The sequence below is a fragment of the Dicentrarchus labrax genome, unplaced genomic scaffold, assembly GCF_905237075.1.
Source record: "Dicentrarchus labrax unplaced genomic scaffold, dlabrax2021, whole genome shotgun sequence".
NCBI lineage: Eukaryota > Metazoa > Chordata > Actinopteri > Moronidae > Dicentrarchus > Dicentrarchus labrax.
The window spans coordinates 10,652,759-10,680,604 of NW_026136701.1; the positions used below are offsets into that span (position 1 = coordinate 10,652,759).

General features: G+C 39.0%; 1 protein-coding gene across 1 annotated transcript in view; it reads right to left on the reverse strand.

Moving 5' to 3' along the window:
- Window positions 1-27,846, reverse strand: part of clstn2a (calsyntenin 2a) — a 137,525-nt gene that overhangs the window by 14,852 nt on the left and 94,827 nt on the right. The window contains exons 4-10 of the mRNA XM_051400252.1: window positions 26,812-26,923; window positions 26,467-26,563; window positions 22,328-22,477; window positions 18,699-18,884; window positions 17,634-17,891; window positions 16,288-16,409; window positions 3,074-3,236 (exon numbers count right to left, since the gene is read on the reverse strand). Of these exons, the coding sequence (XP_051256212.1) occupies window positions 3,074-3,236; window positions 16,288-16,409; window positions 17,634-17,891; window positions 18,699-18,884; window positions 22,328-22,477; window positions 26,467-26,563; window positions 26,812-26,923 (1,088 nt within the window). The remainder of the gene's footprint in view (window positions 1-3,073; window positions 3,237-16,287; window positions 16,410-17,633; window positions 17,892-18,698; window positions 18,885-22,327; window positions 22,478-26,466; window positions 26,564-26,811; window positions 26,924-27,846) is intronic.

The following is a 27,846-nucleotide window of genomic DNA, read 5'->3' on the forward strand; positions in this document are numbered from 1 at the left end:
TGCAAAGTTATCAGTTGCGGCTTAGTGAAGCTTAAAGCGGCTTCATTGGGATGTAATAGCTGGCAAAGTTGTCCTCCATTCACTCTAGCTAATCCTTCCTTCAGGGCTTTCTCTCACAATCAGAGATTCATGGAAAGAGGCAGAAAGAGAGGGCTGTATGAAGCAAGGAAGAAAATGATGACGACAAAAAGAAAATTGCAATCAGGCACAGGATGAAAAGAAATTTACACGGCAACCAAAATGCCATCAGGATTGAAGCTTTGGATGGTGCTTGCAAGTGTTATGAGCATGATTTAGGCAAGCTGTATCACTACTGTCTCGTTTTGCCCTCCTGTCAAGCACTTTTGTATAATTATTCAAGTCATAAACAGGGCAGCAGGGTAGCTCTTATCCATTCCAGAGTGATCACTACTCTCTCTCGTTCCCTGCCGCTGAAACTGACACGCAGAATTTCTTGTTTGATACCCACTCGGCTAGTTCCTCTCCATTTCAAAGAAGTAAAACTCACAGCCCCGAGGCATAAATCTTAATCTCTTTATTTATCTTAACAGTAAGACTGCTGCTTTCTCACTCTGTGCTTCAACTGTAATATTTTAGCTGCTGTTCTTGACGCACTTTCTCTGTTTGCCATATGCTGCCATCCATTTCCAGATATTTCAGCTTTGCATATTAAAAAAAAAAAAAAAAACATTCTATTTCATGAAACTTAACTTTAATTAACTATAAATGAATTGCCTGATTTGTTCTCAGTTCTGTTTCTGTGCCAAGTAATTATTTTTCTGATCAAAATACTAATCTATGTATATGTCATACATAAATCATTCATCCACTGGTTCTTCTGTTTCAAAACCGAATTGGAAAAGCCAAAAAACAGGGTTGTCTTTTTGTTTTTCTGTTTTAGGACAAGAACGGAAAAAACGGAAAGCAAACAAACAAAATGTTTTTCTGTGTTAAACCAAGTGGAATAAACCAACAAACAGAAAAATACATTTGTTCTGTTTTTGTGATAATTTGTTTTTGCTGCTCTTCTCCAGGTGTCCGCAGGAAGGGTGGGCTGCCCCTGCACACATAAACGAGCGGATCCAGACCTGACACCACTGGTACCTGCCAGCGTTGACTCTGGCCAGTCTACCCCCCAGTTGACAGCGAACAGCAGCTGTCTGTAATTTTTCCCGCCAGGTTTAGATGAAACACTACCGAATGACGAAAGCCTTGACGGTATATCAGCTACTGTAGCTTGGAAAAAACGACGTGGGGCACTTAATTTGATGAATGTTCAGTAAATGAGGTTTAATTGACTTAGTTTCGGGAGCAGGGCCACGCCCCAAACACACTTATAACCACCTGACAAGCTACTTATACCTGGTCACCCTCTTCCTGTCCTGTTGGCCTCATTTCTCTCGACCAACCCTCCCTTCCCTTCATCCATTCAGCTCATTCCTACCCACATCCCTTCACCCTCTCTCCTTTCATCCCTTCCTATTCAATCAGGTGCATACCTCTTCCACATCTCATCCTAGGTACCGTCTGGGGGCCTGTAACAGCTCGGGTGGAAAACACACCAGAGACGGAACCCCCACAATGAGTCTCCCGCTGCCCAACCTTCAACACAACCTAAGAGATGACAACTTCTTTCACCTTCTTCCTTTCACACCCACATCAATCCATCCATCCTTAACATCAAAACTTCTTGAATTTCCATTAAAAACTTTCAATGAAATACTGTTGTGGCTAGTAAATGGGACGTTAATCCTGAAGGACAATGAGTTGCAGACAATGAGACAACAGTTTGAGTCAAGCTTAGTGGCTGTATTATGTGTTGCTCTGGTTGTGTCTGTGTTCTTCTTAAAGGTTGGTTTGTAAAAGAAACAGCCAACAGAGGCGCTGATACAGCAGATTGTGAGCTGTAGTTTTCCAAGTAATCACACTGACCCCTTCGGCTGTCGGTGTGATTGTGCTGCTGCTCAGGGTCACTCTTCCCGGAGCTGGTCTTTGCTGCTGAAGTGTCTCTGGGCTACGCAGACAGAGACATGTCTGGTGTCCGCAGGGAGGGCTGCCACCGAGTTGCTCTTCCACACATTCTGTGCTTGGAAAAACGTTAAATGCAGTGAGGACTACTTGGTTTCAGTGGTGGCAGGGTGGGGGGCTAGTGGGGCCAGTCCAGGTCCAGAGAGCGAAGCAGAAGTGCTCGGTGTGTGTGGAGGAGTAGGGGTCAGGGTAAGGCACCCCTGCAGACACCCGGCGAAGAGCAACACAAACAAATAATACTCTGTTTTGGTTTTAAAACAGGAAAGGGAATTTCTTTTACAGAAAAACATAAAAACAGTCCTATTTTTTTGCATTTCAGATTCCGTTTTGAAATGGAAAAACCAAAGGATGAACGATACATGGATTCAAGAGTGATAGCAATCATACAGACTTAGTAGTCAATGCTTGTTAAAAAATAATAATATATTTTTTCAAATACACGTATCGGATCGGTACTGACCTAATGAAATCATTAGGTCCGCTGTAAAAAAGTAGATTAATTACCTTGAGGTGTGCATATATACAGTATAAAGTACATATGGGTGACAAATTAAAGGAAAGAAGAACACAGAGTGTCCTTGTAAAGCCACAAGTGTTTTGGTGTTTTTGTAATTTCTCTTTTTACCCCTTTCTTTTTTCACAACAAGCTTTCACAATACTAAAGCAGTTGTAACCATCAATATGCAGTGATAAATCAATTACGTAACAGAAAAACAACTGTGCCTCCTAATGAAGTCATGAAGGATAAATGTTTCTCCTGTACTGATAAGGCCCCTTTTGGTGGAAATAGACCAATAAATAACTGATTTCTTCATTTTACGTGCAGCAAATAAAAGCCAGAACCTCAAGCTGAAAAAGCTGCTGCACATAAAACAACTGTCAGATTATAGTATAGCAGTAAACAATCCCAACAACACAGTGTAATAGCAGTTGCACTCCATTCCTGTCTGATTTCAGCTTCTTTAATGCCTTGCACACATTTCTGCATTACTCTAAAGCTATTGTATATTTTTAGATACACACACACACACACACACACACTGACCTTGCCAGCAGGCACCCACAGTTAACTGTGTATCAATCTTCGAGGTGTGGATCGGCCAGTCATCTGTCACCAGGTAGGGTTCATAAGTCACACCATCCACAAAGAGTGTCACTGCAGGAAATTCCACATTGATCACATAATAGTGCCATTCCTTGTCACAGATCTGTGAAGGGGAGAGAGAGGTTATCATGTTATTAAGCTGCAGTACTTTCTGCTATGTGTCCACTTATTATCCATTCAAATAAGAAAATATTCTTGGTTCGTGCACACATGAAAATGGGGCAGCTTTAAAAATACATTAGTCCAGCAACTACATCTTTTTTTGCAGGGTCTTATTTAGGCTAGGAGCATTTTTCCGTGGAGGATTATGTTTATAGGGATGCTGTTATTAAGATGAGTATGTTTACTCCAAGCATGCTGAGACCGAAGGCGCATTCTTAAACGTTCCCCCCCGCCTTTCTACCTTCAATGTGAGAGACACAACAAATTCCTGTCCTCATCTCTGGATCATTTGCTCCCTGTCGTCAGACAGCTAATGAGGTTTCCGTCTAATGAGCTGTTCATTAAAGGCACAGGATGAGTGACAAACACGGCTGTGGAGGACCCGAGTTTCTTTGATTATGTGGAGAACTTGTAAGGACACATCCTGTTCTCTCTCCCTCCTGCTGCTCTATCAACACAAACAAACAAACACACACACTACCTGGGCACATACATATAATTATTTTGTACCTTGCTTGCATGGCTTTAGGGCTAAAACTAACCATTATTATGGATTAACCTGCAGATTATTTTCTCAATTAATCAGTTCATTGATTTATCTAAAACATTTCATAAAATAGTGAAAACCCAAAGATATTCAGATTACCATATAGTATGACAAACATTTGAGAAGTTGGAACCAGTGAAATTTGGCAATTTTGCTTGAAAAAAAATCAAATGATTTGCATCATTTTCAAAATAGAAGAATACAATTGACTTATTTATTAATTGAATAATTGTTTCAGCTCTACATGGCTTTTGCTCTCAAATCATTGACGACAGTGAGGCAGAAAAACAAGAATACAGACACTGTGAACAACCTGACCTGGCTGGCAGAGGCCTTCCTGTCTGGAGTTTATATTTGCATTTTCCCACCAATACATTGATTTCCCGAAGACATGCACAGGAATAAGTTCAGCCTGTCTTTATGTGTCACTCTGCATTCGCTCCATGGAACGAAAAGATATAAATGCATTGAAAATAAAGCACTTTATATTTTTTATTTTGGCTTATCTGTTTGCCTTTTCAGGCAGGCTGTATTATTAAGTGTACATGTGCTCTTCAGAAAAATCTCAAATGTAATTATGTTGACATGAAAGCCATTTACAAGCCAGTAAATTGCTAAAAAAAAAAAACCTGGTAATTATGGTAACTTTGATATGACATGAATGCAACATTTGCCCTGTGATTGACTGATGTACCTTGCTCCAGTCCACTGATATCCTGAAAAGGATTAACAGGTATAGAAGATGGATGGATGTAAGATTTATGTTTTAGATGTTATATGCTGTGAAATGGCTAAACAGAAAAAGAAGTGCTACTTTTCTATTTTATCAAAGGATGAATGACACATTCAAAACTGCAGGGGGCCCTGAAAGCAACAACACACCAGTCTCACACACACCTGTACCTGTTATCTGAATCACAGGGAGATGTGCAAGTATTCTCAATTTAAATCATTTAAACTGCGAGTGCACAGTTTCATTGGTCCTCCTCTTATGGCCACAGCATCTGCTTTTCTGTATTCAGTCTGGTGTGAAAGATTCGGTTGAATTAACAGTAAACAATTTATTTGCACTGAAGAGGAGAATATCTGCTAATTTGAGATGCAGAGAGAAGAACAACAGGAAAGGATACAACGTTCAGATAGATTTTCATTTTGTTAGATTTCTTTTCTAAGGCTCAGTGGCCACACACAGACACACACACACACACACAGGTAGTTTATTCAAGCTGTGATATGAACTAATGGGGCTGAGACCTGTGTAGAAGCTACCAGGAATCTCCAGGGAGGTTCGATTTAGAACGTGCTGTGGAGCTTCACCCTTTACATTGTGGAAATACAGAAAAAGAAATTCCCACAGGATATCCCAGACATCCCTCCCACACAGTATCACTGCATCAGCTACCTCACAGCAAATACCGGGATAACTAGTTAGCAGGTTTTTCTACGGATTGCTTCCTTATATGACCACAAGTACATCTGAACCTCACAATTTAAGGCCCGACAGTATCATCTGGCTGTAGCTAAAATGCAATGCAGTTAATTGTGAAAAAAATGTTTTGCTACACTTTCGGGTCAACTTAAAGTATAACTTTGTCTGTTTTTCAGATTCTTGTGCTGTACATAGATTGAGATATCCCACAATTCCAAGCATGTGTTTTTAATAATAACAGTGTATTGAAGTTTCCTCAGCTCACATTCAGGATTTGTATGTGTACTGGACTAGACAGGCAATGTGAATTGCCACTTTCATTTAGACACTGGCTGGCTGGCTGCCTGTCGAGGTCACTGAAAAAGTAGAATTATAGGAGGAATCTGATCTTTGTGAACTTGCTGGACTTTCGTAACATTAGTTACAGCTTTCTTGGTTAAGCATGACGGTTTTCCTGATATCTTTTTGGGCTACAATAATGCTGCCAGAGCTAAAAAAAAAAATGGATGGATAAAAATTATCCAGCATGGCTAAAAGAGCACTTTGGAAATGATAAGAAAAACTATAAAGCTCCACTTCCAGAAAAACTACAAGAAACGTTTTCATGGAGTTCAGGCAGTATGTAAATATGATGGCAACAAACTGAGTTACATTATTTCTCTCACACAGGGAGACTGATTGTTTCTCCCTTAATCTCTTATCTTGTGTTTTTCTCATTCTTCCTCTCTGTCTGTGTCTTTGAGTGCAATAACTGATGCTGTACTGAATGGCAGAAAAAAGGACACAAACAAATTGTGTCCTCTATGTTTATATGCTTGTTTAGAAATGTATGCACTGTGAGTGCATGTATGAAAAGCCTTACCAGAAGCTTTCTGTTGCTCACAATCAGACTTCATTGCACAAAGGGATCATTCAATGTCACAGGCACTGAGCCTGCCAATTAATAGAAATGCTGTCTTTATAATTTAATACGCAATAACTTGAACTTGTTGTTAAAAACATTGTTGGCAAGTCATCTTGTTACAGATTAACTTTACTGAGTGGCTTGGCAATCATTTATGTGCACACACCGTATGTGACTACTGTAATTAAGAAAAGTTAAAGCCCTGAATCCAGCACTCGATTTGTTTATGTTGCTGACTTAACTTTAGACACACACACACACACACACACACACACACACACACACACACACACACACGCTCATCATTAGTAGACAGCACTACTCTTACTTAGTAGTCTTTCTGCTGCTGAGGCCTGCTTGTATACACATTGCTTGTCTGAAGGCACATTAGTCTGTGGAAGCTTGAAAGTATTCCTCCTCTGCAACAAGGACAATTGACAATGAATGCTGAAACGCTGTAATGAGCTGGTCCCCAAGCAAGATACAGGCCTGCTTAGGATGAACAGAATAACCCAACAACAGAGAGAGAGAGAGAGAGAGAGAGAGAGAGAGAGAGAGAGAGAGAGAGAGAGAGAGAGCAGCAGAGGCACAGAGACACTGAGGCCATGTCCCTGATAATGTAGATGCACTTTAAAATACAAGATTTTTTTTCCATTTTGGACTTCCATTGTTAGTTAGCAAGTTAAATTGCTGTTTTCAGACACCAAAAACACAATATGTTGAGAAGTACTTTCCCTGGGGGTCACATGATGCACCCACAGTGAGAGGATAGTGATAATTTTTGCTCCTGCACTTCCCAAGTTGTAATTTTTACCATTTTGATGGATTAAACCACTTTAGTTAAATAACTAAGGGAGACAGTAATTCACAAGAAGCTCTGAGAGGCCATGTTTACCTTACTCTTTTAAGGAACAGTAAACATGGCCTTCTTGGAGAGAAGTTTGGAAAATTATAACATTTCCCCCGATGAATACTGTATCTTTCCTTTCTTTTATCAACAAACTATTCCTGACAAAATGTCAACAGTTGCGTTTCAGACAACGGTTCCTAAATATGCCTGATCTTAAGACATATCATCTAATATGTTTTATTTAGGGGACCATTTTGAATTCATATATACTCTTATATGAAGGGTACATTAACTATGTCATCACAGAACAGAAGATTATGTCAGGACTTAAGAAAGACAAAATCAGATCACCTTCTTTCAATAACTGACAGAAAGCATATTAACATCCGTCGCACATCCACATAGGTGATTTCAACTCACTAGTAACTTCTATAATATTACTCGGGTTTGAAGAGCATTCTCCGTACACAGCGCATTCAGTGGGTCTCACTTGGGGGGTTTTTTCGGCAGTTTGCGACACACGGCCTCTTTCCCGTTTACAGTCATCTCTGTGTGTTGTAAACAAACCAACAGTTTGCAAGGCTGGAGTAGAGATTCATGCACAAAAGAAAAGCCCATATTTCTGGTCGGAGGGAGAAACACAACTATTTTTAGACATTATGAAAAACTTGCAAAAAAGACATTAACAGTTAACAGTTTGATTAATCAGAGTACGCACAGATGCATGTAAACAGGACTACTAGTCTAATTTTCAATCGCCTTGTAAACAAATGGAATATTTTGACGTAAACGTAGTCATTGTTTGTTGACACCATGTCATTTCCAGCATAGCTCCTCACACCATTAACCTGCAAGAATAAGAGAAAATGTGCGAGTACGCTCAAAATAGATTTTTTAAACAGACCTTTTTACTAGCATACAATTTAACATGTCATATCAGAAAAGGCACAGGTGTAATTGGTGACATTAAGAACGACTGCATGCCAATGTGGGTGAGCTAGCAGCAGGGTTCTGGTATTGTGCATGCTGGCTTACTGAGCCGTTATTAATTATAAAGGAGACGGCTAAATAATAATAGATAAAGTATGAAGGCAACTATTTCCACAATTTCTTCCCTTTTTTTATTTTGCATAAACAATGACAGATAGGGAGGATTGCTATGTACTTCTGTCCGAGTTTCTTTCTAACCCTAACCTTAACCCTAACGTACTGTACTACTGACATGTCACCTGCCACCTCAACTGAAAGCTTAAAATTTTGTCAATTGTTTTATTCTGGATTGATGTCTATTATATACAAGCAAATAGAGTGCTGAAGAAAAAAGGGGATATTAACTGCTGCCCAGAACAGACCATAATCTAGGTTTATACAAAATTTAAAGAGTGTCCTGTTCCTCATATAGAAGAATATACAACTATCAGCCATAACATTATGACCACCTGGGCAGCCTGACTGGTCTGCAGCTATACAGCCCCATACCAACAAAGTGTGATGCACTGTGTGTTCTGACACCTTTCTATCAGAACCAGCATTAACTGTTTCAGCAGTTTGAGCTCCAGTAACTTATCTGCTGGATCGGACCACACGGGGCAGCCTTTGCTCCCCACGTGCATCAGTGACTAACAGCTTTTCCCTCCTGACCACTTTTGATAGGTACTGACCACTGCAGACCGGGAACACCCCACAAGAGCTGCAGTTTTGGAGATGCTCTGACCCAGTCGTCTAGCCATCACAATTTGGCACTTGTCAAAGTTGCTCAAATCCTCACACTGCCCATTTTCTGGTTCTAACACATCAACTTTAAGGAAAAAATTTTCACTTGCTGCCTAATATATCCCATCCACTGACAGGTGCTATGATAATGGTGTACTATCTCCTTCTCCAGGTATTCTCTAAGATAGATTACTTCTTTGGTATTAGAACTGTGTTGGACGAGATCAAGGACCGTACACTTGATATCCAGACACTTATAGACACTGATCATTGCTCTATTTCTGTAACCGTCTCCCATCCTTACAAAGATTCAGATTGGAGATACCTTACTGAGCCAGATTCCCTTTGTTGAGTATATTACCATGCAATAGCAGTGTTTTATTGCTGAGAATAAAACACCAGAGATAAGCCCGTCTATCTTGTGGAAATCTACCACAGCGTATTTAAGAGAGGCTATTATATCTTATACATGGGCACGGAAGAAGGAAGATCTTAAGAGCCAATTGGACCTAAAAAATATAATACAGTCTGGAGGCTGAATTCAGGTTGACACCCAAAGAACAAAAAACAAAACAATTAGAAGCTGCCTGCTCTGCATTAGACCAACTACTAACAAAGAGCACAGTCCCAAATCTTTTTTGTGCCAAATATAGGTTATAGGATTCAGGTAATAAACCAGATTGGCTTAGTGTGCATTTTGCTAGGGAGAAAACCAAACATTCACAGATGGCAATGGCATTTTAAATCTGCTGACATAAACAGAATAATGAGGACGTTCTTGCTAGATGCTGGAAAGCACTTTAATAGGGTCACGTTTATTTTGATGCGCTGGAGAGTTTTGAGATGGGAGGAGATTTCTTTATATGGATACAAACCACATATAATGGTGTTCTGATGTGTTTTACGTGAGGAGCACCGCCCGGGGGGATGCACATTTAGACCACTGATTTTTGCTTTGGCCTTAGATCCAGGGACCAAGACTATTAGGCTTTTTGCTGATGTGAAGAGTATAACAATTAGTAATGATTGGTGCAGGAATTCCCATTGTATGTTGACAATATTCTTTTGTTGTTGTCCTCTACAAACATATTGATTGCTTACTTTCTGTAAATTTAGCATTCACAAGATAATTTCTTTGTTTGAAATCTGAAGCTTTGCCTTTAGGCACCACGACCCTTTTCTCCTCTCATCTGTCCTGTTCCCCTCCATCTGAACTACTTTCTTCTGTTTTCCCCTCTCCTGCTATCCTCACCTCCACCTCATCACTCTTTCCTAAACTGCACCTTTATTTTCTTTGCCTCTTCATCTTCTTTATTCCTATTCACATTCCTCTCCTCTCCTCTTCTCTGCCACTGTTGTGGCACTGCATTATTGATGCCAGCCTATTATGTGTTAGTATGATGGTAGCAGGGAATGACAAGGATAGTGAAAGAAAGAAAAAAGTATAGAATAAAATGTACAAGAAAGAAAAGGGGAAGAAAGGCAAAGAGCTTTGCAAACATGCTCAACAGCATGTGCATAAAACAAACCCTGACATACAAAAGTAGCATTTATGATAGGCACAAACATTCACAACTGTAAGAAAAAAGTTTCATACTAGTTGAAAAGAAAAATATAGTTATCTAAACTTTGCATCAAGGTCTACTTTCAGAAGTTTTGCCAAAGTATGTTGATAAAGGAAAGCTATCTGCAGCATCTGATTCATGTCAGTGACACATCTGAAAAAGCTAAACAAAGAAAGATGTGAGGCAAAAGATTAAATAGGAATGCAAAACACGTCTGCCACTTCAAGTCAAAGGTCTGCTTTGAAATTATGCTTTGCTGCAGGATTCTTGAAATCTCTTTGTCTGTCTTCTCTGTCTATCTGTCTCTTCTGTGGTCTCACCGGCTCTTACTTGGTTAATGCAACTATATAATATCAGTGAATTATTTAAGTTGTACATTTATGGCCAGCCTGGAAAGCCTTTCTTGCCTAAAGTAAAGACAGGAGTTTGAGAGGGAAGAGAACAGATAGGCAATGAGACAGAGAGACAGAAAGGTCAAGTAGAAGAGAGAGATGGAAAAAACAAGCTGTCAATACATTAGTGTGCTGACTGAACGTTCATATAGTGCTTATAGTGCACTCAGCATGTCTTCTGAGTGGTCTATAAGTAGCAGATAGTGGCATTAAGTCACTCCCTCACACTCTAGTCTCAGTGCACACACACCAACACTGCAAAGACATGCACAGTTAGAGAGATGCATCAGCTCTACATATTTAGGAATAACACAGGAAGTGCCTAAAGGAAACAAAGCACAGCTGAGCTCTCAAATGAGTTAATTTGAAAAATAAAAGCCAGGAATAAAATAAACACACACACACACACACACGGAAAATGTATACGCTAGAGGCAATGCTCAATATCTTCTCTGTTGCTCTGTCTTTTTCTGTTTTGCACTTACTGAAAAGCAAAAAATGTGTGCTTCATCACTGCCAGCTTGTGCTCTTTTATACTAAAGTATGAGTCCTTGTAATAGGATGACTTGCAAAATTAAAGTGATTCATAGTAAACAATATTAATACAGAAAAGCAAATATACACAGCAAGGCCAGAGAACACATGATGCAGACTGAAAGAGGATATGAATTTGTTTGAGCCTTTTGTACATCAAAAAACAGATCACTTCAAGATCACTTTTCACCTGTACAAACATGTCCCTCCTGTGGTCTCATTACTGATACTTTCTGCTGTAACCTTTAAAAACATACTTTAATGTGCACCGCTATACTGCTAGCTGCATCCTAAACATTATGAGCATTGCACGCATACAAATAACTGAACTGTAGCATTTACCACTCAGTCTCTCTCGTGTAGAGATTCACCTAAATAACTCTGAATAGGAACTTCAATCTCCTCTGGTATCTACAACAAACATGCACTTTCACATACACACACCACCACCAACACCATCCAATTAATCTCCTCAGAAACAAAGGGAGGCTTCTAATCAACACAGGACAGAGAACAAGCCATGGCACAACACGCATGGTAATAGCAGGCAGATAATTGTAGATGCTGTGTAGACAAGCAATGTGGGTGATTTTGCACTACTCCAACATTCAGTCCGTATAATCGAACTTAGACATAAATGATGAATAGCAGGCGATTTGCAGCTCTTTCGAGCAGTGTAATTGGTGAATTTGGAAATTTTATCTTTGATTCACAACAAGCGATATGCTGCCCTGCGTATTGTACAGTTATCTCGGATTGATGTGAAACAGCTGCCAACACAAATAAATCTTTGGCCGATTGACTTATCTTTTTCAAATCTCAGGCCTCGGCTGAGAAAAATACTGTGTATTTGTCTCAACTCTCACCCTTCTGTTAACATAGATTTTTCCTACTCTATCTATAAGGGCCCTGCTGTGAGTAAATACACCTCTTTTGTAAGGATTTAAATCAATGCCACATCTCTCTCTCTCTCACACACACACACACACACACACACACTGCACATTTGTTTTTGCTTGATCTTGCTAAGCTGGGCAAACTTAGACAACTGTTCAAAAGTGAACTGTAGGTATAGTACAAAAAGGCCCAGACAGAAAAAAAAGGCTTCTTCTTTAATGGCTTCATTTTTATTTTGTGACTTTGTAGGTTTCCCTTTCCTGCGTGTGGCTTTGTTTGCATGGTTGACACATTCCTACCATCCTTGGCTTACAGGACATTAGAAGAGTGGACTTTGATTTGAAGACCTTTCGACTGTGAGTGAAAACCCTTTGAACACCTGGATTGAACTGATAGCCTCTCTAGACTCAGGGAGAGTGAATAATGTACATAGAGAGGAGTGATCCATCCTCTAGTCCATTACCCAGGCTGAAAAAGACATCCTGTATGTGTGTGTGTGTGTGTGTGCATGGCTGTGTTCAATCACTCACTCGTACACTCACAAACAGGTCAGTTCTTGCAGATGCGTGTGTAAAGGTTTCTGTCAGATATGACATTCCTTCAATGTGTTCGATCGACATGTAAAATGGAAGCTTTTTTCTCTCTCACTCTCTCTTTGCCAGCTTCCTTTCATCCCTCTCTGCCCTTCCTCTCTTGGGGTGAGAATTGCAAAATCAATAGAGCTAAATGGAGTTGCCGTGGAAGCCATTGAGTGTCCTTTTTAAGTGCTGGAGGAACAAGGACAGTAAGAAGCAGCTGTGACACCCCACAGTCACCTCTTCCTCTTCTTCCCTCAGTCCACCACACTCCTTTTTCAACAGTCTTTACTTCTCTCTGAGCTTGTCCTTATAATTCACCACAAAGCACTGTAGCTGCTCCTTAGTTCAACAGAGATACTGAAAAAGAATGCATTAATAAGTAATTCAAATAGTAAGTAAGACAATGTGTTACATAAAAGGAAAAAGCACAAAAGGTGTGAGGAAGTAAGAAATGTGTGGAAAAAGTATACCACTAACATTAGATATGATACACTCACTTTTATTTTCTAGCCATTTAGTTTGTTAGTTAAGTTTTATTCATTCAGGAAGTCTCATTGAGATCAAGATCTTATTTTTACCAGAGAGGCCTAAAAAGTAATTACATAAAAACATTAGAATTGTTGTATCTGCAAAGCTGTTTAGCTTTCGTCTGTTGTGCTACAATATGCTTGTAAATCAAATGTAGATAATTTTTTAAAAACTATTTTTTTATTAAAAGGAACTAATTATTTTTTTTTTTTTTTAAAATATGAAATTCAATAAAACTGAAAAACAGGCTGAGCACATAGGCCAAACATGGAACAAATAATGTCCATGGCACTAACAAGCCCTCAATGAAATGCCCCTAACTTGTCATATCAGGAAACAGGTGTAACTAATTACATTAACAATGGCCCTGTACCTTTGCAGTGAGCCAACATTCACAACAGCAGGAACTGGAACTAGGTCATCTATATGACATGTCTGCTATGACATGTCAAAATGTCTGCAGAGAAAAAGCTTAGACGTTACTGACTATATTTTATGTCCACTGCTTATAACATGTTTGCAGGCACAGGTGCTAAACTTTATTGACTCTGGCAATAGTAGTAATTTTGTCCTTTCATTGTTTGTTTTTTTTTTTTTTTTTTTCATTGGTTCATTGACGGTTGGCAGTAACTCAGTTTGTAGGGACTTGGCTTGGGAACCAGAGGGTGCCCTTGAGCAAGGCAACCTAACCCCAAAACCTGCTCATGGGGCGCCGGTAATGTTGCAGCCCCATCAGTCCACCATCTCTCTCCCCTTAGCATGTCCACAAGTGCATGAAGTGTGCATTTCAGCCTGTGTGTGTGTGTGTGTGTGTGTGTGTGTGTGTGTGTGTGTGTATAAAAAAGAGTGAAAAGAACAACTTCCCCTAGGGGATCAATAAAGGTATTTCTTCTTCTTCAGACAAAAGAATAATAAAAAACTATAAAAAACCTGAGTTATACAGCCCACTAAGTATTCTGCCGTCTTCAATAAAATCCAAATAGATTATTTTATTCGTAGAAGGCTGCTGCTGACACTGTGCTTACTTCTCTTTGACTTAAAATATGGTGTTCTGCTTCAGGGCACATATTAGGCACATATTAGGTTTTGATGATAGTTCTTCAGATTCAAAGAACAGTTGTCTCTTCTTATACTCAGAAGAAGAGACATGTTTTCTTAACTATAGGAATTCACACAAAACCTCTCTTTAATGTACTCCTCTTGCATGTAAAACCACTGGTTAAGTGCATAGTCAGACATTTGCCAAATAATTATTTTTTTGAAAATGAAGAAAATCATTACCATATTATTACCTCACAGATCCACGAAATATCCATTTATGAGAATATTGTGACTATTGTTTTCCTTCGCTTGGTCCATTCTTGCCCTTACTGTATCTGTGTGATGTCATTTTTCTTGTTAACCTCTGGTATTTCAGACCAGTTTCCATTTATATTTAATGACAGTCTCTGCACAAGTGATTTGTACTGGTGAGTAACTCATCACATATTCTCTTTGACTGCCCTGCATGCTTCCTCCGTACTCCTTCTCAAGATCAAACCGAAGGAGCAAATTGGATCCCCGCTATCTATGTTACTGTATTTGTGTGTATGAGATAGAGAGAGAGAGAACAAGGGAAAGATGATAAGAGTAAGAGAGAAAATTAGAAGACGCAAGACTGAAATAGAACTGAGTGTTGAGGTTGTTTGCTAAGAGAACTCAGCAGCCTGCTACTTTGACTGCCCTCTACCTCTGTGGAGAAAAACTTTTCAATCTACCTCTGACCTAAAACAAACAACCACCTGGTTGGAAGGTACACAGCAGTACCAGCAAAGATAATGCCAAGAGACACACTTGGATGTTTGCATGCAAACAAGGAATGACACTGCATAACACAATAAACGTAAGACTTGTATGTAATTTTCCATGCAAACCTGCCCTTAAAATTCCAAAATAAAAGAAGTCTTCGGAGTAGACACACATGCTGATGCATGGTCACACAGCATAAGCACACTTACACAGAAAGACTCAAATACAAATCTCTGATAATCAGCTTAGTGAGCAAAAACTCTGGAGAGCTTGCTGTAATTATGAAGCATTTTCTAATAATTTCAGTATGAGGTGGATATATGCTGAATCCCAGGGGTAAACAATTAAATTAGATTTACGTCTACCATCCATTAGCTGGGGGAGAGTCTGTGGAAAGCGGAGATTCCCGTGCAAGAGACTTCATTGGCTTATCATGGAAATCATTTTGACTCCAGGGATTTTATTTTCTGTATACAGAAGGATTTTCTCTGCTCAGTGACTGCCTGCTGAGCTGGAGGGACTAGATGCCCTTCAGTCCGATGATTCTCAAGACCTTTAATCCTTCCAGCGCCACAGTCACTGGGTGACCCTGCATTGTAATGTCTTCAAGGGAGTGGAAAAAAATAAGATGTCACTTGGACTTTATATCTTTATATTTATATAAAATACCTGCCTGCTGTGCATAAATGTAACTCAGTGGTTATTTACTGTACCATAGAGTACATCTGCAGAATAATTACAGTAGGAAAATCACTGTGCAACATTCAGCAAGGAAATCTTATTATATGCATCTTTCTAGCCAAAGCATCTTCATATGGTGTCACGTTTTCTTTTCAAAGGCTTTCTACACGACTGAAACCGTGAGCTTCACTGCAAATTAGTTCAACAACTCTCCAGAAGCATGACAGATAATAAATATCTGCTGCTAGGTGAGCTATTATCCATAACTAAACAGACTTTCCAATTTGGGTCTATCCTTGTGTGTGTGTGTGTGTGTGTGTGTGTGTGTGTGTAGGATAGCGGTGTCTTCTACCCTCTTATCTCCTGCAGCGAGCAGAAGAAAGTGATGGAGGGCCTCCGGTAATTAGAATGGAGAGCCTCTCCCTTCACTACACAAATAATGATAGCCCTTCACCTGCTGTAGAAAATCACCCTGAATCTATGCTCGCACTCAAATAGGACACAGACAAGCTTGCACACATTCACATACACACACACACACACACACACACACACACACACACACACACACACACACACACTTCACCTGCTCCAGTTTCCAGTGGAACTCGGCGGGTCTGAAAGTGTCGACCTGAGTGAAATCTCTTCTAAGCAGAAACACCAGGCGGCAGTTGTGAACATACAGAGAGTAATGGTGGCGGTTCATTTCTGCAACAGGAAGATCACAGACATACATGATCACACAAAGACACAAACACGTGCAAACATTTAAATATAGTTCCACATTATACAGTGTATCGGTCAACAAGATTATGCCCCCTTACTTTAAGGACAATACAATGTTACACCTGCTCTTTAAGTTTTCTTTTGGAGGCTATTGTTGTTTTTTTTTCAGAAAGCTGTCTTACAGTACAGCTGTGTTAAACTCTTTTCAACTCGTATAAATGGGTTCCCTCATTGAAACACAGCTGTCAGCATGGCAGAAAGGGTCTAGTGAGTGTGATCACAGAGTAAGCGCTGCTGGTATGTCTATTTTTTCATTCTCGACTGGTGGCTGATGGCAATTAAACTCCATAGTGATTAGCTAGTGCTTGCCTTTCAAAGACAATTTTCGTGTTTTTTTTGTAATGAACAGTATTATCATTTCTATTGTGTCAAAAGTCTCATATCAGGATATCAGAGTTCACCATTCTCATATCTAAATAAATGATTCAGTGTTAAATTGTACCACAATATGTCACAGTGTGAGCTCCTAAATAACTTAAAAAATACCAAAGAACATTTGAATTAGTGGGATAAATGTGATTATAGGTTTTGAACATGTGATAAGAAACAATTAGGTAATAATACTAATTATAGCGTCAGCCTGAGGCATGATGGGATACAGTACATGGTCATTTTTCCATACAGTTTTGTTAATCTAGCCCTTACACTGGAACCTTAAGCAAAAAGTTAAAAAATGAAAAAAGGTTTATAAGATTGTGATGGTCTAACACAAACTACTGTGCAGTTTTGCATTACAAGATCAGACTACACATTTCCTAAGCTAATAAGCCATCTGTGAGACCATTGTGAGAGCGTGCAATGTGCAGATGGCTTGCTTAATTACACAGTTCAGGCAGCTCAGTTCAGACATGCAGTGGGAAAAAAGTTTCAAAGGGCTTAATTATCTTGTTATTTTTAAAGTATATTTTTGATCCTGTTATGTTCATAGCATGTTTCTGAGGACACTAGGAAATGAAAGTGTTAAATGTTTCAGTAAAAGGGTTGAAAGAATCAAGTAGTTTAATACCCCTAAAGTACGAGCAGAAATGTTGCTAAAATATGGGAAAATCAAAGGTCAAATCTTTTTTTTGTGTTCAATTTTCACTCTCCAACATGCTAGATGGTGGAAATTTACAACAGTGAGCATGTGTGAAATCGTTTCCTCACCAGTCTTATCAGAGTTACACAGTAAGGTTTCCTTCTCAGCTCTGAGTCCTGGACTGGGCCCGTGTTTCATCCATGTTGCTATAGTGAACTGGTCTGTCAGGTTTTGGGGCACCACGTGATCTGGAACATTAGCAGCCTGATGCCCGTCGAATCTGTAGATGAGGTCGCTGTCTCGGCCACTATCAGTCAGCAGAGATGCGGTCCAGTTTGTGGAAGGGCTGGGGGCAGGAAGGAGGTCGGTGCTGCCTGATGCTGCACCTGGATGTGCCAATCAGAAGATACAAAGCTGTCAAGATCGCTGCAATCAACCTGGTGAGAAACTGTTCTCCACAACTTTCTTTATTTCTTTGCGATTTCTCTGAGTACCAGAAGTCAGCATACGTGAGTTCATGATCTAATGTTGTTTGTCCATATCACAAATGTAACTCTGTAAATCAGTGAGAGATAAGAAATGGTTAATATATATCAAAATAAGACTTGTGTGGACCTTATACTGTGGCATACCAAACAAAAGGGCAAAATACTATGTTTTGACATTGACTGATTCAGAAGACACAGTATAATGAACAACTTACATCCATAAACGTAATGACTAAAATAAATAAATAAATAAAAGATAATAATGAAAATGATCAATGTGATCACAAAATACTTTTTTTTCTTCAGTTAATTATAATTTCAGTCAACTATCAGTTTTCATGTCATGTACTCTATACTGCATTTTACAGTGCAAAGCCATGATCCAGGACACAAATGGAAAGCAATAATGATCACGTCACAGTGTTGAAATTTAATTTTGAATACGAATTATTTCAAAACATTCTCCAGGATTAAAATAGCATGGAAATGGCACACTAATAGACTGTGGAGGCTAAGATGTCAAGAGGTAATTTCTTCTTTGAATTAAATTTTTCTCATTATTATTACTACCCTTTGCTCTCTCATAGTCCTCAACTGTTATTAGTTGCTCACTATTATAACAAGCCATTTCAATCCACCATTTTTTTAAACTCAATATTATATATTCAACATACTTTTCCTCTCTTTTTCTTTTTATCTTCTTACCACAGAGTTTTTGCAGAGACTTCTCAGAGTATGTTTCACGGTCACAGCCCTTCCCGATGTGGTTGGTCTGCAGCTCTACCATCGCCTTCACGCCAGACAGGGGACCTCCGCACGTTTCCAGGTGCATCTTGGGAAACAGCTGCCTACTTCCAGTCCCTGGCTCATATTCCACCCGCTTGTTCCATCCTTTAAAAGTCAAAATTGGTTTAGTGGTTTGCATAGAGTAAGTAGTATTTCATTTTTTCACATTACCTAAGAAATCAACTTAGTTATACCAAAGCTATAACAAAACAGCTCTATAATCAGATTTTCAACCCAAGGCAGCACAAATGAAACAATGGGGAAGAAAATCAACTGGTCCTCAATATGTGACTTTTGCTGTATAAGCACCGTTATTTAATTTATTTATTAATTATCCTAATTTGTGTCTATTGCCTAGGACTTTTTATCTTTTAGCTGTGGTATGAAACAAGGTATTGAGTATTGTTTTCTTTCATACTCATATTGTATTGTAGTTTAAAATTTTGGTATTGTGACATACCTACCAACAAACGCGACAACTTCTGCCCATCATGAGATGGATCTGTTTGGTCTTTGTCTAATATATCATTGTGAGGTTAAAGTTTGGTTAAGGATAAGCCTCATTTTACTTCTGTGAGATTTTTGTGTCATAAAACTGAGTGAACTATGTATTGCTACCTATTTCACTGTATTCCTTTCTTTAAAGCTTGCTCACTGTAGGACCCACATATCGCTTGTTGAATCTTGCTATCTTCGACATTTTTAGCATCATTAGCAGTCCAGAGAAATGTATGAAATAAAACTTTGTGTGCTACTGTAGGTGGTTTCATAATGAGCATGTGGGTCTTGAAAGAATGACAGGCAACCACACAGGTCGGCAACTTTGGAGCTTTGAATTTTCTGAGTGAAATCTTGCCCTGTAGCCCAGTAACATGACAAGCTCGGTAGAAAGGGGCACTGACCTCGTTGTAACTGTCAGTCCTGTTGCCGGGTATTATATTTTCATTACCCAGGTGTTATATGTATCCTCAATGTTTGAGAATGCCTGAATTGCGTTGGTGAAGGGATTCACAAGCATGATTGTGGACAGGAAGGTGTATGTATTGTGTGTGTGTGTGTGTGTGTGTGTGTGTGTGTGTGTGTGTGTGTGTGTGAACATGCCTGTGTGTGTGTAGGTGGACACCTGGCAGCTCTTGCCAAGCCTACAGAATATGATATCAAATCTCCGGAGACAAACATTCACAATGAGAGAAACTGGCTGTGATCAGGTAGGAGTGAGGAGGAGTGAGAGGTGAGGTGGAGCGAGACGTATTTAGCCTCTATTTATGCCGAGGGGCCTTCTTCAAAAGGGAGCTGCAGGAGCACTGCTGACCTTTACACACAGACAATAAATAAGGTTGCGTGGACAAACAACTTTATGTTTGAATGCATCTTTGTTGTTTTATTCATGGATTTAAGATACTATGGGTTAATGGTGTCACAACAGGATTATGCAGTACGGCCTCTTTTATGAGCCAAATCACAAAGAATCATGCAACATTGATGAGGATGTTAGCAGTGTATGAGAGCAAGTGTTTCTTTGTGATTCAAATGCAGCGTGACTGTAACGCTGTGTGCCCATCTGGATCTCAACAATAATAGTATTTTTTTCCCCTATTGGCAAGAGGAAGATCCAGCTGGTATTTTGTTGTCATTTTGTTGGTTTTATGTTTGTAAATCAGTATGTTTAGAATCAAAATCACATGCCTTCTATTCTTAAATTCTACTGTGCTAAAATCATTGGCCCCTCAGTGCTCTAGAGCATATAAAGTTGACATTTACATTACAGTTTTAATGCCATCTCAGACTTTCTCAACACTGCACTGACTTGTACGCTCTCTGCACCTCCAGCCCTCAGTGATATGCACTGACATTTCCCTCAGTGAGTGTCCCTAAATCCTAAACTGGCATTCACGTCATTTTCATTGTGCACTAGTGCACTTTTTGCACTAATGGATCTTGTCCGAAACATCAGGCTCAGATGTAATTTTTACAAAAATGATCTTCTCTTATCATAGAACAAAATAGCAAGTATTTTTAGAGCAGCTAAAAAAACATCCATCAAAATCATGATGCACATTTATACTGGGCCATGGAAAATACAGTACTTGAATCTTAAATGTTCAAGTCAACAGTCTGAGCTACTCTAAACAAAAGGTATTCACTATTTTATCTAAAAATGGCTGCAACAACTTTAATGAATGTCATGGTGAGAGTGCACGTGAGGTGTTTAGATATTTGAAAATAAAGGATGACGAAGAGGTGAAATCAGTTATTTTAATGCACAATTGCTGCAAACAATGCGGCTAATTCTTCTAACTCCAAGTCATACCGCATCTCTTTTTAACGTTTTTTGGCAATACTTAACACACTTTGGGCCGCTTCGATAGCTCACCAGGTATAGCTGGCATCCCATGTACCAAGCCTGAGTCCTTGCTGCAGTGGCCATGGGTTCAAATCTGACCTGTGGCCCTTTGCTGCGTGTAATCCCCTCTTCAACTGCCACTATCTCCATGTTAGATTAACTTGTACTCCTGCGGACTAGCTGAGGTCATTCCTAGGTCAGAGTTTGTCACATAAACTCACTCTGTAGAGGTTTTTATACATCCTCCACATGGAGAGCCCTTTCAGCCTGCAACATTTCTTGCATCTCTCTCTTCTTCGTTTTCCTGTCATCTCTGTCCGTAATAAAGGCTTCAAGTGCCCAAAAATTATTTTAGAAAATGATATACCATCCACATGAGTTTCAGTGTATTTAGAAATTGGCAAAGAACAATTTGGTTTATGAACAATGAGGAGTCAATCATTGGTGCGTTACAAGAATATGATGGGAATTAATAAAACCGTTGTGGGGACCTGCTCATGGGTTTAAAAACAGCATGTTTAAGAAACATGTGCATTCAGATAATAAAACCATCCCTTTGAAGTAGACTGGGGCTTTACTAACTACATCAAACTCAGTAACATACATCCTGGTTAGGTCATTTATCTCTACCCAGATCTGTGATTCTTTTAAGACAATAGGAATAACCATCTCCTCTCTCCTTCAACTTTGTTTCTCTCTTTCCTCCCTTGAGTTGCCCGTTCATTCTTTCTTGATCTCTTTCTTCCTCCTTTTCCCCTCTCCCCTCTCATCTTTCCTCTGTCTTCCGCTTTCATTCTTGTGTGAGCTTGACTCCTGAGATGCTGTCAGCTGCTGACAGGTGAAGCAGCAGGGGAGACGGGCTGCCTCGAATGCCAAGCTGCTAGCATGTTAAAGGAGGGGGAAAAAACACACACTCAACTCAACTTTCCCTCTGGAGGTTTTTGTCAGGTCTTCTGATTTCCTCGAGAGACGTTTGTTCTAAAATGAGATAGAATTCCCTAGAGGGAAAGGATATTCTCAAAAATTGCACTATACCCTCTGCTTCAGTTTTGATGGTACTTTACTTTAAGCGTGTTTAAGTGTGTTTAAACAATATACCAGTGCGCTTTATACCAAAATAGGAATAAGTACATTTCTGTCAATTATTGCAAGGTAAATTAAGGTATTTTGAAAGCATTTCAGTGGCTGTTTCTTTATCTCTGACCTTGCCATCCAGGTTTGCAGACAGGTTTGACATCAATATGCACAGCCACATCCTCCTTTGCTCTCTTCTGACCACAGTCAAAGGCCGTCACCATAATCTTGTAGCTCTGCTGCTTATCATAGCTCAGGCGTTCTGTGTTCCTGATGTTACCTAAAGGAAAGAAAACCAGTGAGGAAATACAATTATGATTATTCACTGACAGAGAAACGCACTCTTGCTTATTTGATAATAATACAGCAAGAAACACTTTCCACTGAGCAATAATTGAAACTGACTTTGCAGTAAAGAAACAGCTCCTTGAAAACAAAACTAACTCTTTGTGCTTATTGAAGCCTTTTACTGAAAACTCTGGGTCCAGTAACCTTGCGCTGCATTTAAATATCGAAGCCTCTTTGTAAACAGCCAATGTACAATTGCAATGATGGCTTATCTTCAGCTGTCACCAGGGTAACAGTGTAAGAACAGTGTGAGATAGAGGAGATACTACAGGCCTTAATGGATGTTTAATAGTGTTGAATCTCACAGTTGTATTAACATTCACACTGATAAAGTGTCTGTAGACATAATGTGCCCTCATGGTGTTTAATATTGTTAGCCAGGTTCAGATTGGCCACTTCCACAAACACTTGTGTATTTCAACTCTCTCTTTTAGATTGTTTTTATGTGTTATGCTAAATGACCAATTAAAGTATTTTCAATTGAATTGAATTTTTATATTTTTTTATTTTATCAATGTCTCTCTGTTCTGTGGTGGGTTCTGCACTTTCTATCTCCTGCATGACTTACTTTTCATCTAAGAGTTGTGTTATTTTGAAATGCCTTTTTAGCATGTTAAAGCAAGTAGCATACAGTGAAATGAGTGAAAGAAAGTAACTGTTGTGGTCTTATAACAATTAATATACTCAATATGAGTAATCTGGAGCATTTGTTACAACTGTTACATGTACAAAAAAACAAAACATCATAAATGCATAAATCAGTCAAGAAAGAAGAGAAACACATGCTTAATTGGTTGTCTGTGTGACCAAAACACTGTTAACACTGTACACAACTTTATTTGCTACTTAGTAGAGGCCTGGTTTTAGTGAACTAGTTAGGTTAGCTTTGCAGCATAGAATACTTTATGCATGAAAGTTTGTTTAATGAGACCAGTTGAACTCACAAACTTATTCAAATTATTTCAGTATTTCAATGAGCTTCAACTGTTTTAAAGACAAAAATCCTGCAGAAACTGATTCATGAACAACCTTTATAGCAGTGCAAAACTTTGCATTTCTCTCCTTACTTTCTTTTTTCGTTTTGTTTTGTTAATTGTTTACCGTATATGTTGTGGTGGTAAAAGCTGAAGGAAGATGAAATCATATAATTACATACATTGCAATATGATTACAGTAACTGTTTATAAGCAGAAAACTCTATAAGTGTATAGGTCCATGTGTTTTGAAGAGGCCAGCCAGCACAAAACATTTTTAGAGCTTAATTGAGTCACACTTACACCCCAGGAAGAGCGGTGCAACAACACTACAGTAACCTTTATTGACTGAGCTAAACGTCAACAGTGCTGCAGTGAAGTTGCTGTACATCTCAAAGAGCAAAGCAGAACAGAACTTTTCCAGTTGATGAATAAGCAGATTATTTATATGTGAAACTTTAATACAGATGTTCCTCAAGATAAACAAAAGACTTCAAAACAATGTCATATTCCTATTTTGTCATTTTGCATCAGTCATTGCTGTCTGTCTCCAGACCTGTGAGGACATCTGAAGCTATTTTTGTCATTTGCATCTGGAGGCTTGGCTGTATAAAAGGTTGTCACTATGATTGCTGTCGGAGAGAAGAGGAGAGAGTAAAGGAGAAGAAAAGATAGAAAAAGAGGGGAAACCAGAGGACAGGAGGTGCAGTGAGCACAGGAGAAATCAGTTCAGAGCACAGCAGTACACCGCAGAAAAGAGCTGAGCTTGAAATGTCAGAGGAAGAAAGGTGAGGAGGTCAGACAGTTCCTACAAAAGTCTCCCACAGAGACTATTTGATCCGCAGCTGGTGTGAACAGAAACAGTTAAGGTTCTGGGTATGAACCGTTTTATGAACCGCCACTTTTTCAACAACAGGTAAGGTGATATTTCAATTTAACAGGACATTTTACTCAGGAAGTTCAGTTTAGTTCAGTAGGTTCTATAGAAGGTACTGGGGATTCAAACCACATTTCCTCACAATATATTAACAGAAATGCAGCTAATGAAGTCCATCTGGGTCAGCAGTAATCAATATGGTCTTGACAAGATATTCATTAAATGGTGCTCTAAGAATATGTCTGTTTTAGGATGCTCATTTTACTTGATATCTGGATTCCAGATACATACTGCAGTACAGCCCATTTACTTCTATAATTTATCTTCCCTCAGTGTAGTAAATTACAGTGTTCTATAAAGTAGGTCTAAACAATGTGCGGTGTCTTCTCCCAAACAATAATATTGTGCCTGGGAGGAGATCAAAGTTACACTCAAAAAGCAATGAGACAAAATAATAAATATGACCCTGAGAGAAAGAAAGAGATACAATAAAGAAAGCAATGTGTTCTTCTGTCTGATCTTTTGGCAGAATTCAACACACACATATACATGCACACACAAAGCCCTCTGGTCTCCCTTCAGTTTGGATTACGCTGCACTCAGATCAGCACAGTGTGGATGTGGAAGCTCAGGGAGAAGGCAGCGCAAATCCCAAAGCTGAAATTGTATATAGCCAGATATGCTCAGAATAGCTCTCAATCAGAAATAAAATACTCTCCACCAGTGAACTAGGACTGGTATAAAGCCACAAATGAACAAAAGAAAAATAAAAAAATAAAAACATGAGGCTGTCAGAGTAAGGCGGATCTTTGTCAAGTAACTTTTGAGCTATGCGCTGATGAAAAACCTACCTAATGGATCACAACATTATTGCAATAAAAAGAGGAATCATCCACTGTTGTCTGCTTGCTTTTTCCTTTTCACACAGTATTTCTTTAAGTGTATTCAGAGTAGTTTGGTGTACATCCATAAAAATTCAACTGGTGCAGTGCCTACTGTACAATACATACAGACAAAAAATAAAGGTTTATTGCAGTTTGTGGATTAACAAAATCTTCCACTACTTACAAACAAGTGAATGTGACTTTCTTGCATTAAAATCATCCTCAGTCATATTATTTCTTTACACAACGTTGGTTTCTATTCACGTCTGCTCCACGATTCATCTGCAGGTTCAGTCTGCGTATGCTGGCCTGTTTCATGTCTATCTTTAGTCGAGACTTGTTCATGTTCATAGGAGGTTCAGCTGGTTGAGATCATAGAAAGAACATATGCAAATTTAGCCGCAGAATGGCTTTTTGCTTTCAAGACATTTGGCAGCAATGCTATTATTAGTGGATTAAAAATGTACCACAAGTCTCAAGTAAGGTTAAAAGCAGAAGTTCAGAAGTTCATTCTCCACCTTAGAAGGAGCAGTTGAAAAAGGTCCATTTAGTCGCTGTTACAGTTTTGTTTTGTTTTCTGACAAATTGGCAAAGGCAAAGAGAAAAAGGGAATATATTAATGTAGTACTTTTGTTGTTGTGAGACAAAAACTAATTAAAAATGTAAGTAAAATTCAACATTAAATGAAATAAATTAATTGGTTCCATATGAACCTATGAACCTATGAAAGGATACTAAACAGTAAATTTCTTTATTCACCAACTGTTTTGGGCCTATTTGTTTCTGGTTAACATTAGGTCAAATTATTGTGAATCAGGTTATGGTCAGTTATTTTGGTTAAGAACAAGGAAAATTATTTTGGTATAAATTATAGGACAGTTTAGTACGTTTTTGGTTACGGTTTAGCTTTATTTTATATAAAAAATGTCATGGTCAAGTGCTCATGACCTACTGTACATTTTCAACACTAACTGGCCACAGTAATAACAAATAATTAAACTTTTTTTCCCTAACAAATAAAGTCTCCAGGCAACTGTCCCTCACTGTGCTATCGTAGTTTCTCCCTCTCTCTCTCTCTCTCTCTCTCTCTCAGACACATACATCACTCCTAATCACATCAGCAATTATAACTACTGCCCCGTCTCTCATTCAGCCCGATTCAAACACACATAAATGACACACTTACCATTGCGGTCTATGGCAAATGGCGTCCCTGCAGTGACAATTTCATAGTTGCAGATCTGGCTGTACTGTGGTGAACAGTCTTGGTCCCAAGCTTCCACCTGCAACATCACAAAATCCAGTTTCATCTCAGCAGCTGCCAACAACACCCAAAAGCCTATACTGTAGACAATAACAATATCCCACAGTTTTGACTGAATGATTCAATTTTTTTTTGGCATGGTTAAACCATCTTAACATGCATACTTATCTGTTAGGTTTATTCTAACAATTATAAAAGGATACAAAATGTAATAGAGCTAACTAGATAATATGTAACTATATTACAATTAATATAACAGCTAAATACCTGCAAAATGCTGTCGTAGATCTTGCCTTCTGTCACAGACGCCTTGTACAGTGGCTCCCGAAACACGGGACAGAACTCGTTGACATCATCCACCTGGATGTGAACCACCGCCCTGAATAGAGGAAGGAATGAAAGAAAGAGGGAGCAAGGAGGGAGTGAACAGAGCAGGAAGCAAGGGAGGGAAGAGAAGCAAAGAAAGTGGAGTGGAAGTGATTGATGGAGAAAAAGAAAAGAAAGGACATGGGGAAAGAAGAGATGGATGGAGAAAGGGAGAGAGGAGAGAAGGAAAAAAGTAAATAAAGATGATTAAAATTAATTAAGACCTGAAGTTTTTAGTATTAGTATTTCACTGTTTATCTTAAGAACGTTGGTTAGTTGAAGGCAGAGGAGAGTGAGAGAAAAACAGCTCCTATGCTTACAGATTTATCCTGAGAAACAGGATAGAGAAGAGTAGAGAAAAGGGATCACACATACAGGTAAGGTCTTATTTATTGATGTCTTATATGAAATTGGTTCCCATACTATCTATGCCCATTGAAGTTTTATTTAACAGGCTTGTCCATAGCAGATCTTGAAAAGTCAATGTTTCAAGGTATTTCATTTTTCTCTCTACCTTTCTTTCAATATCTCCTTCCCTCTTATGTCTCATACACATAAACACACAATAGCATCTACTGGAAAGGGGCTGCTGAAGATATTAACTAGGCACTCCGATAACATTTGTGCAGTAAGTATATAAATGAAGCAATAATTCAAATGTATTATGAAGTTTTCTTCACCAGTGACCTTCACTGACAACAGCTCATGGTGCATCTGAAGAAGCACATCTGGCTAATTAATGACATTAGCTTAATGAGGCCTATTTAGAATGTCATGCAGTGATAATGTCATACACACACACACACACACACACACACACACACACACACACACACACACACACACACACACACACATATATACACACACGGTGTGTCATTCATCATCTACTGGTGAAATTCATCACAGATCCCTGAGCTGATAAATTTCTCTCTT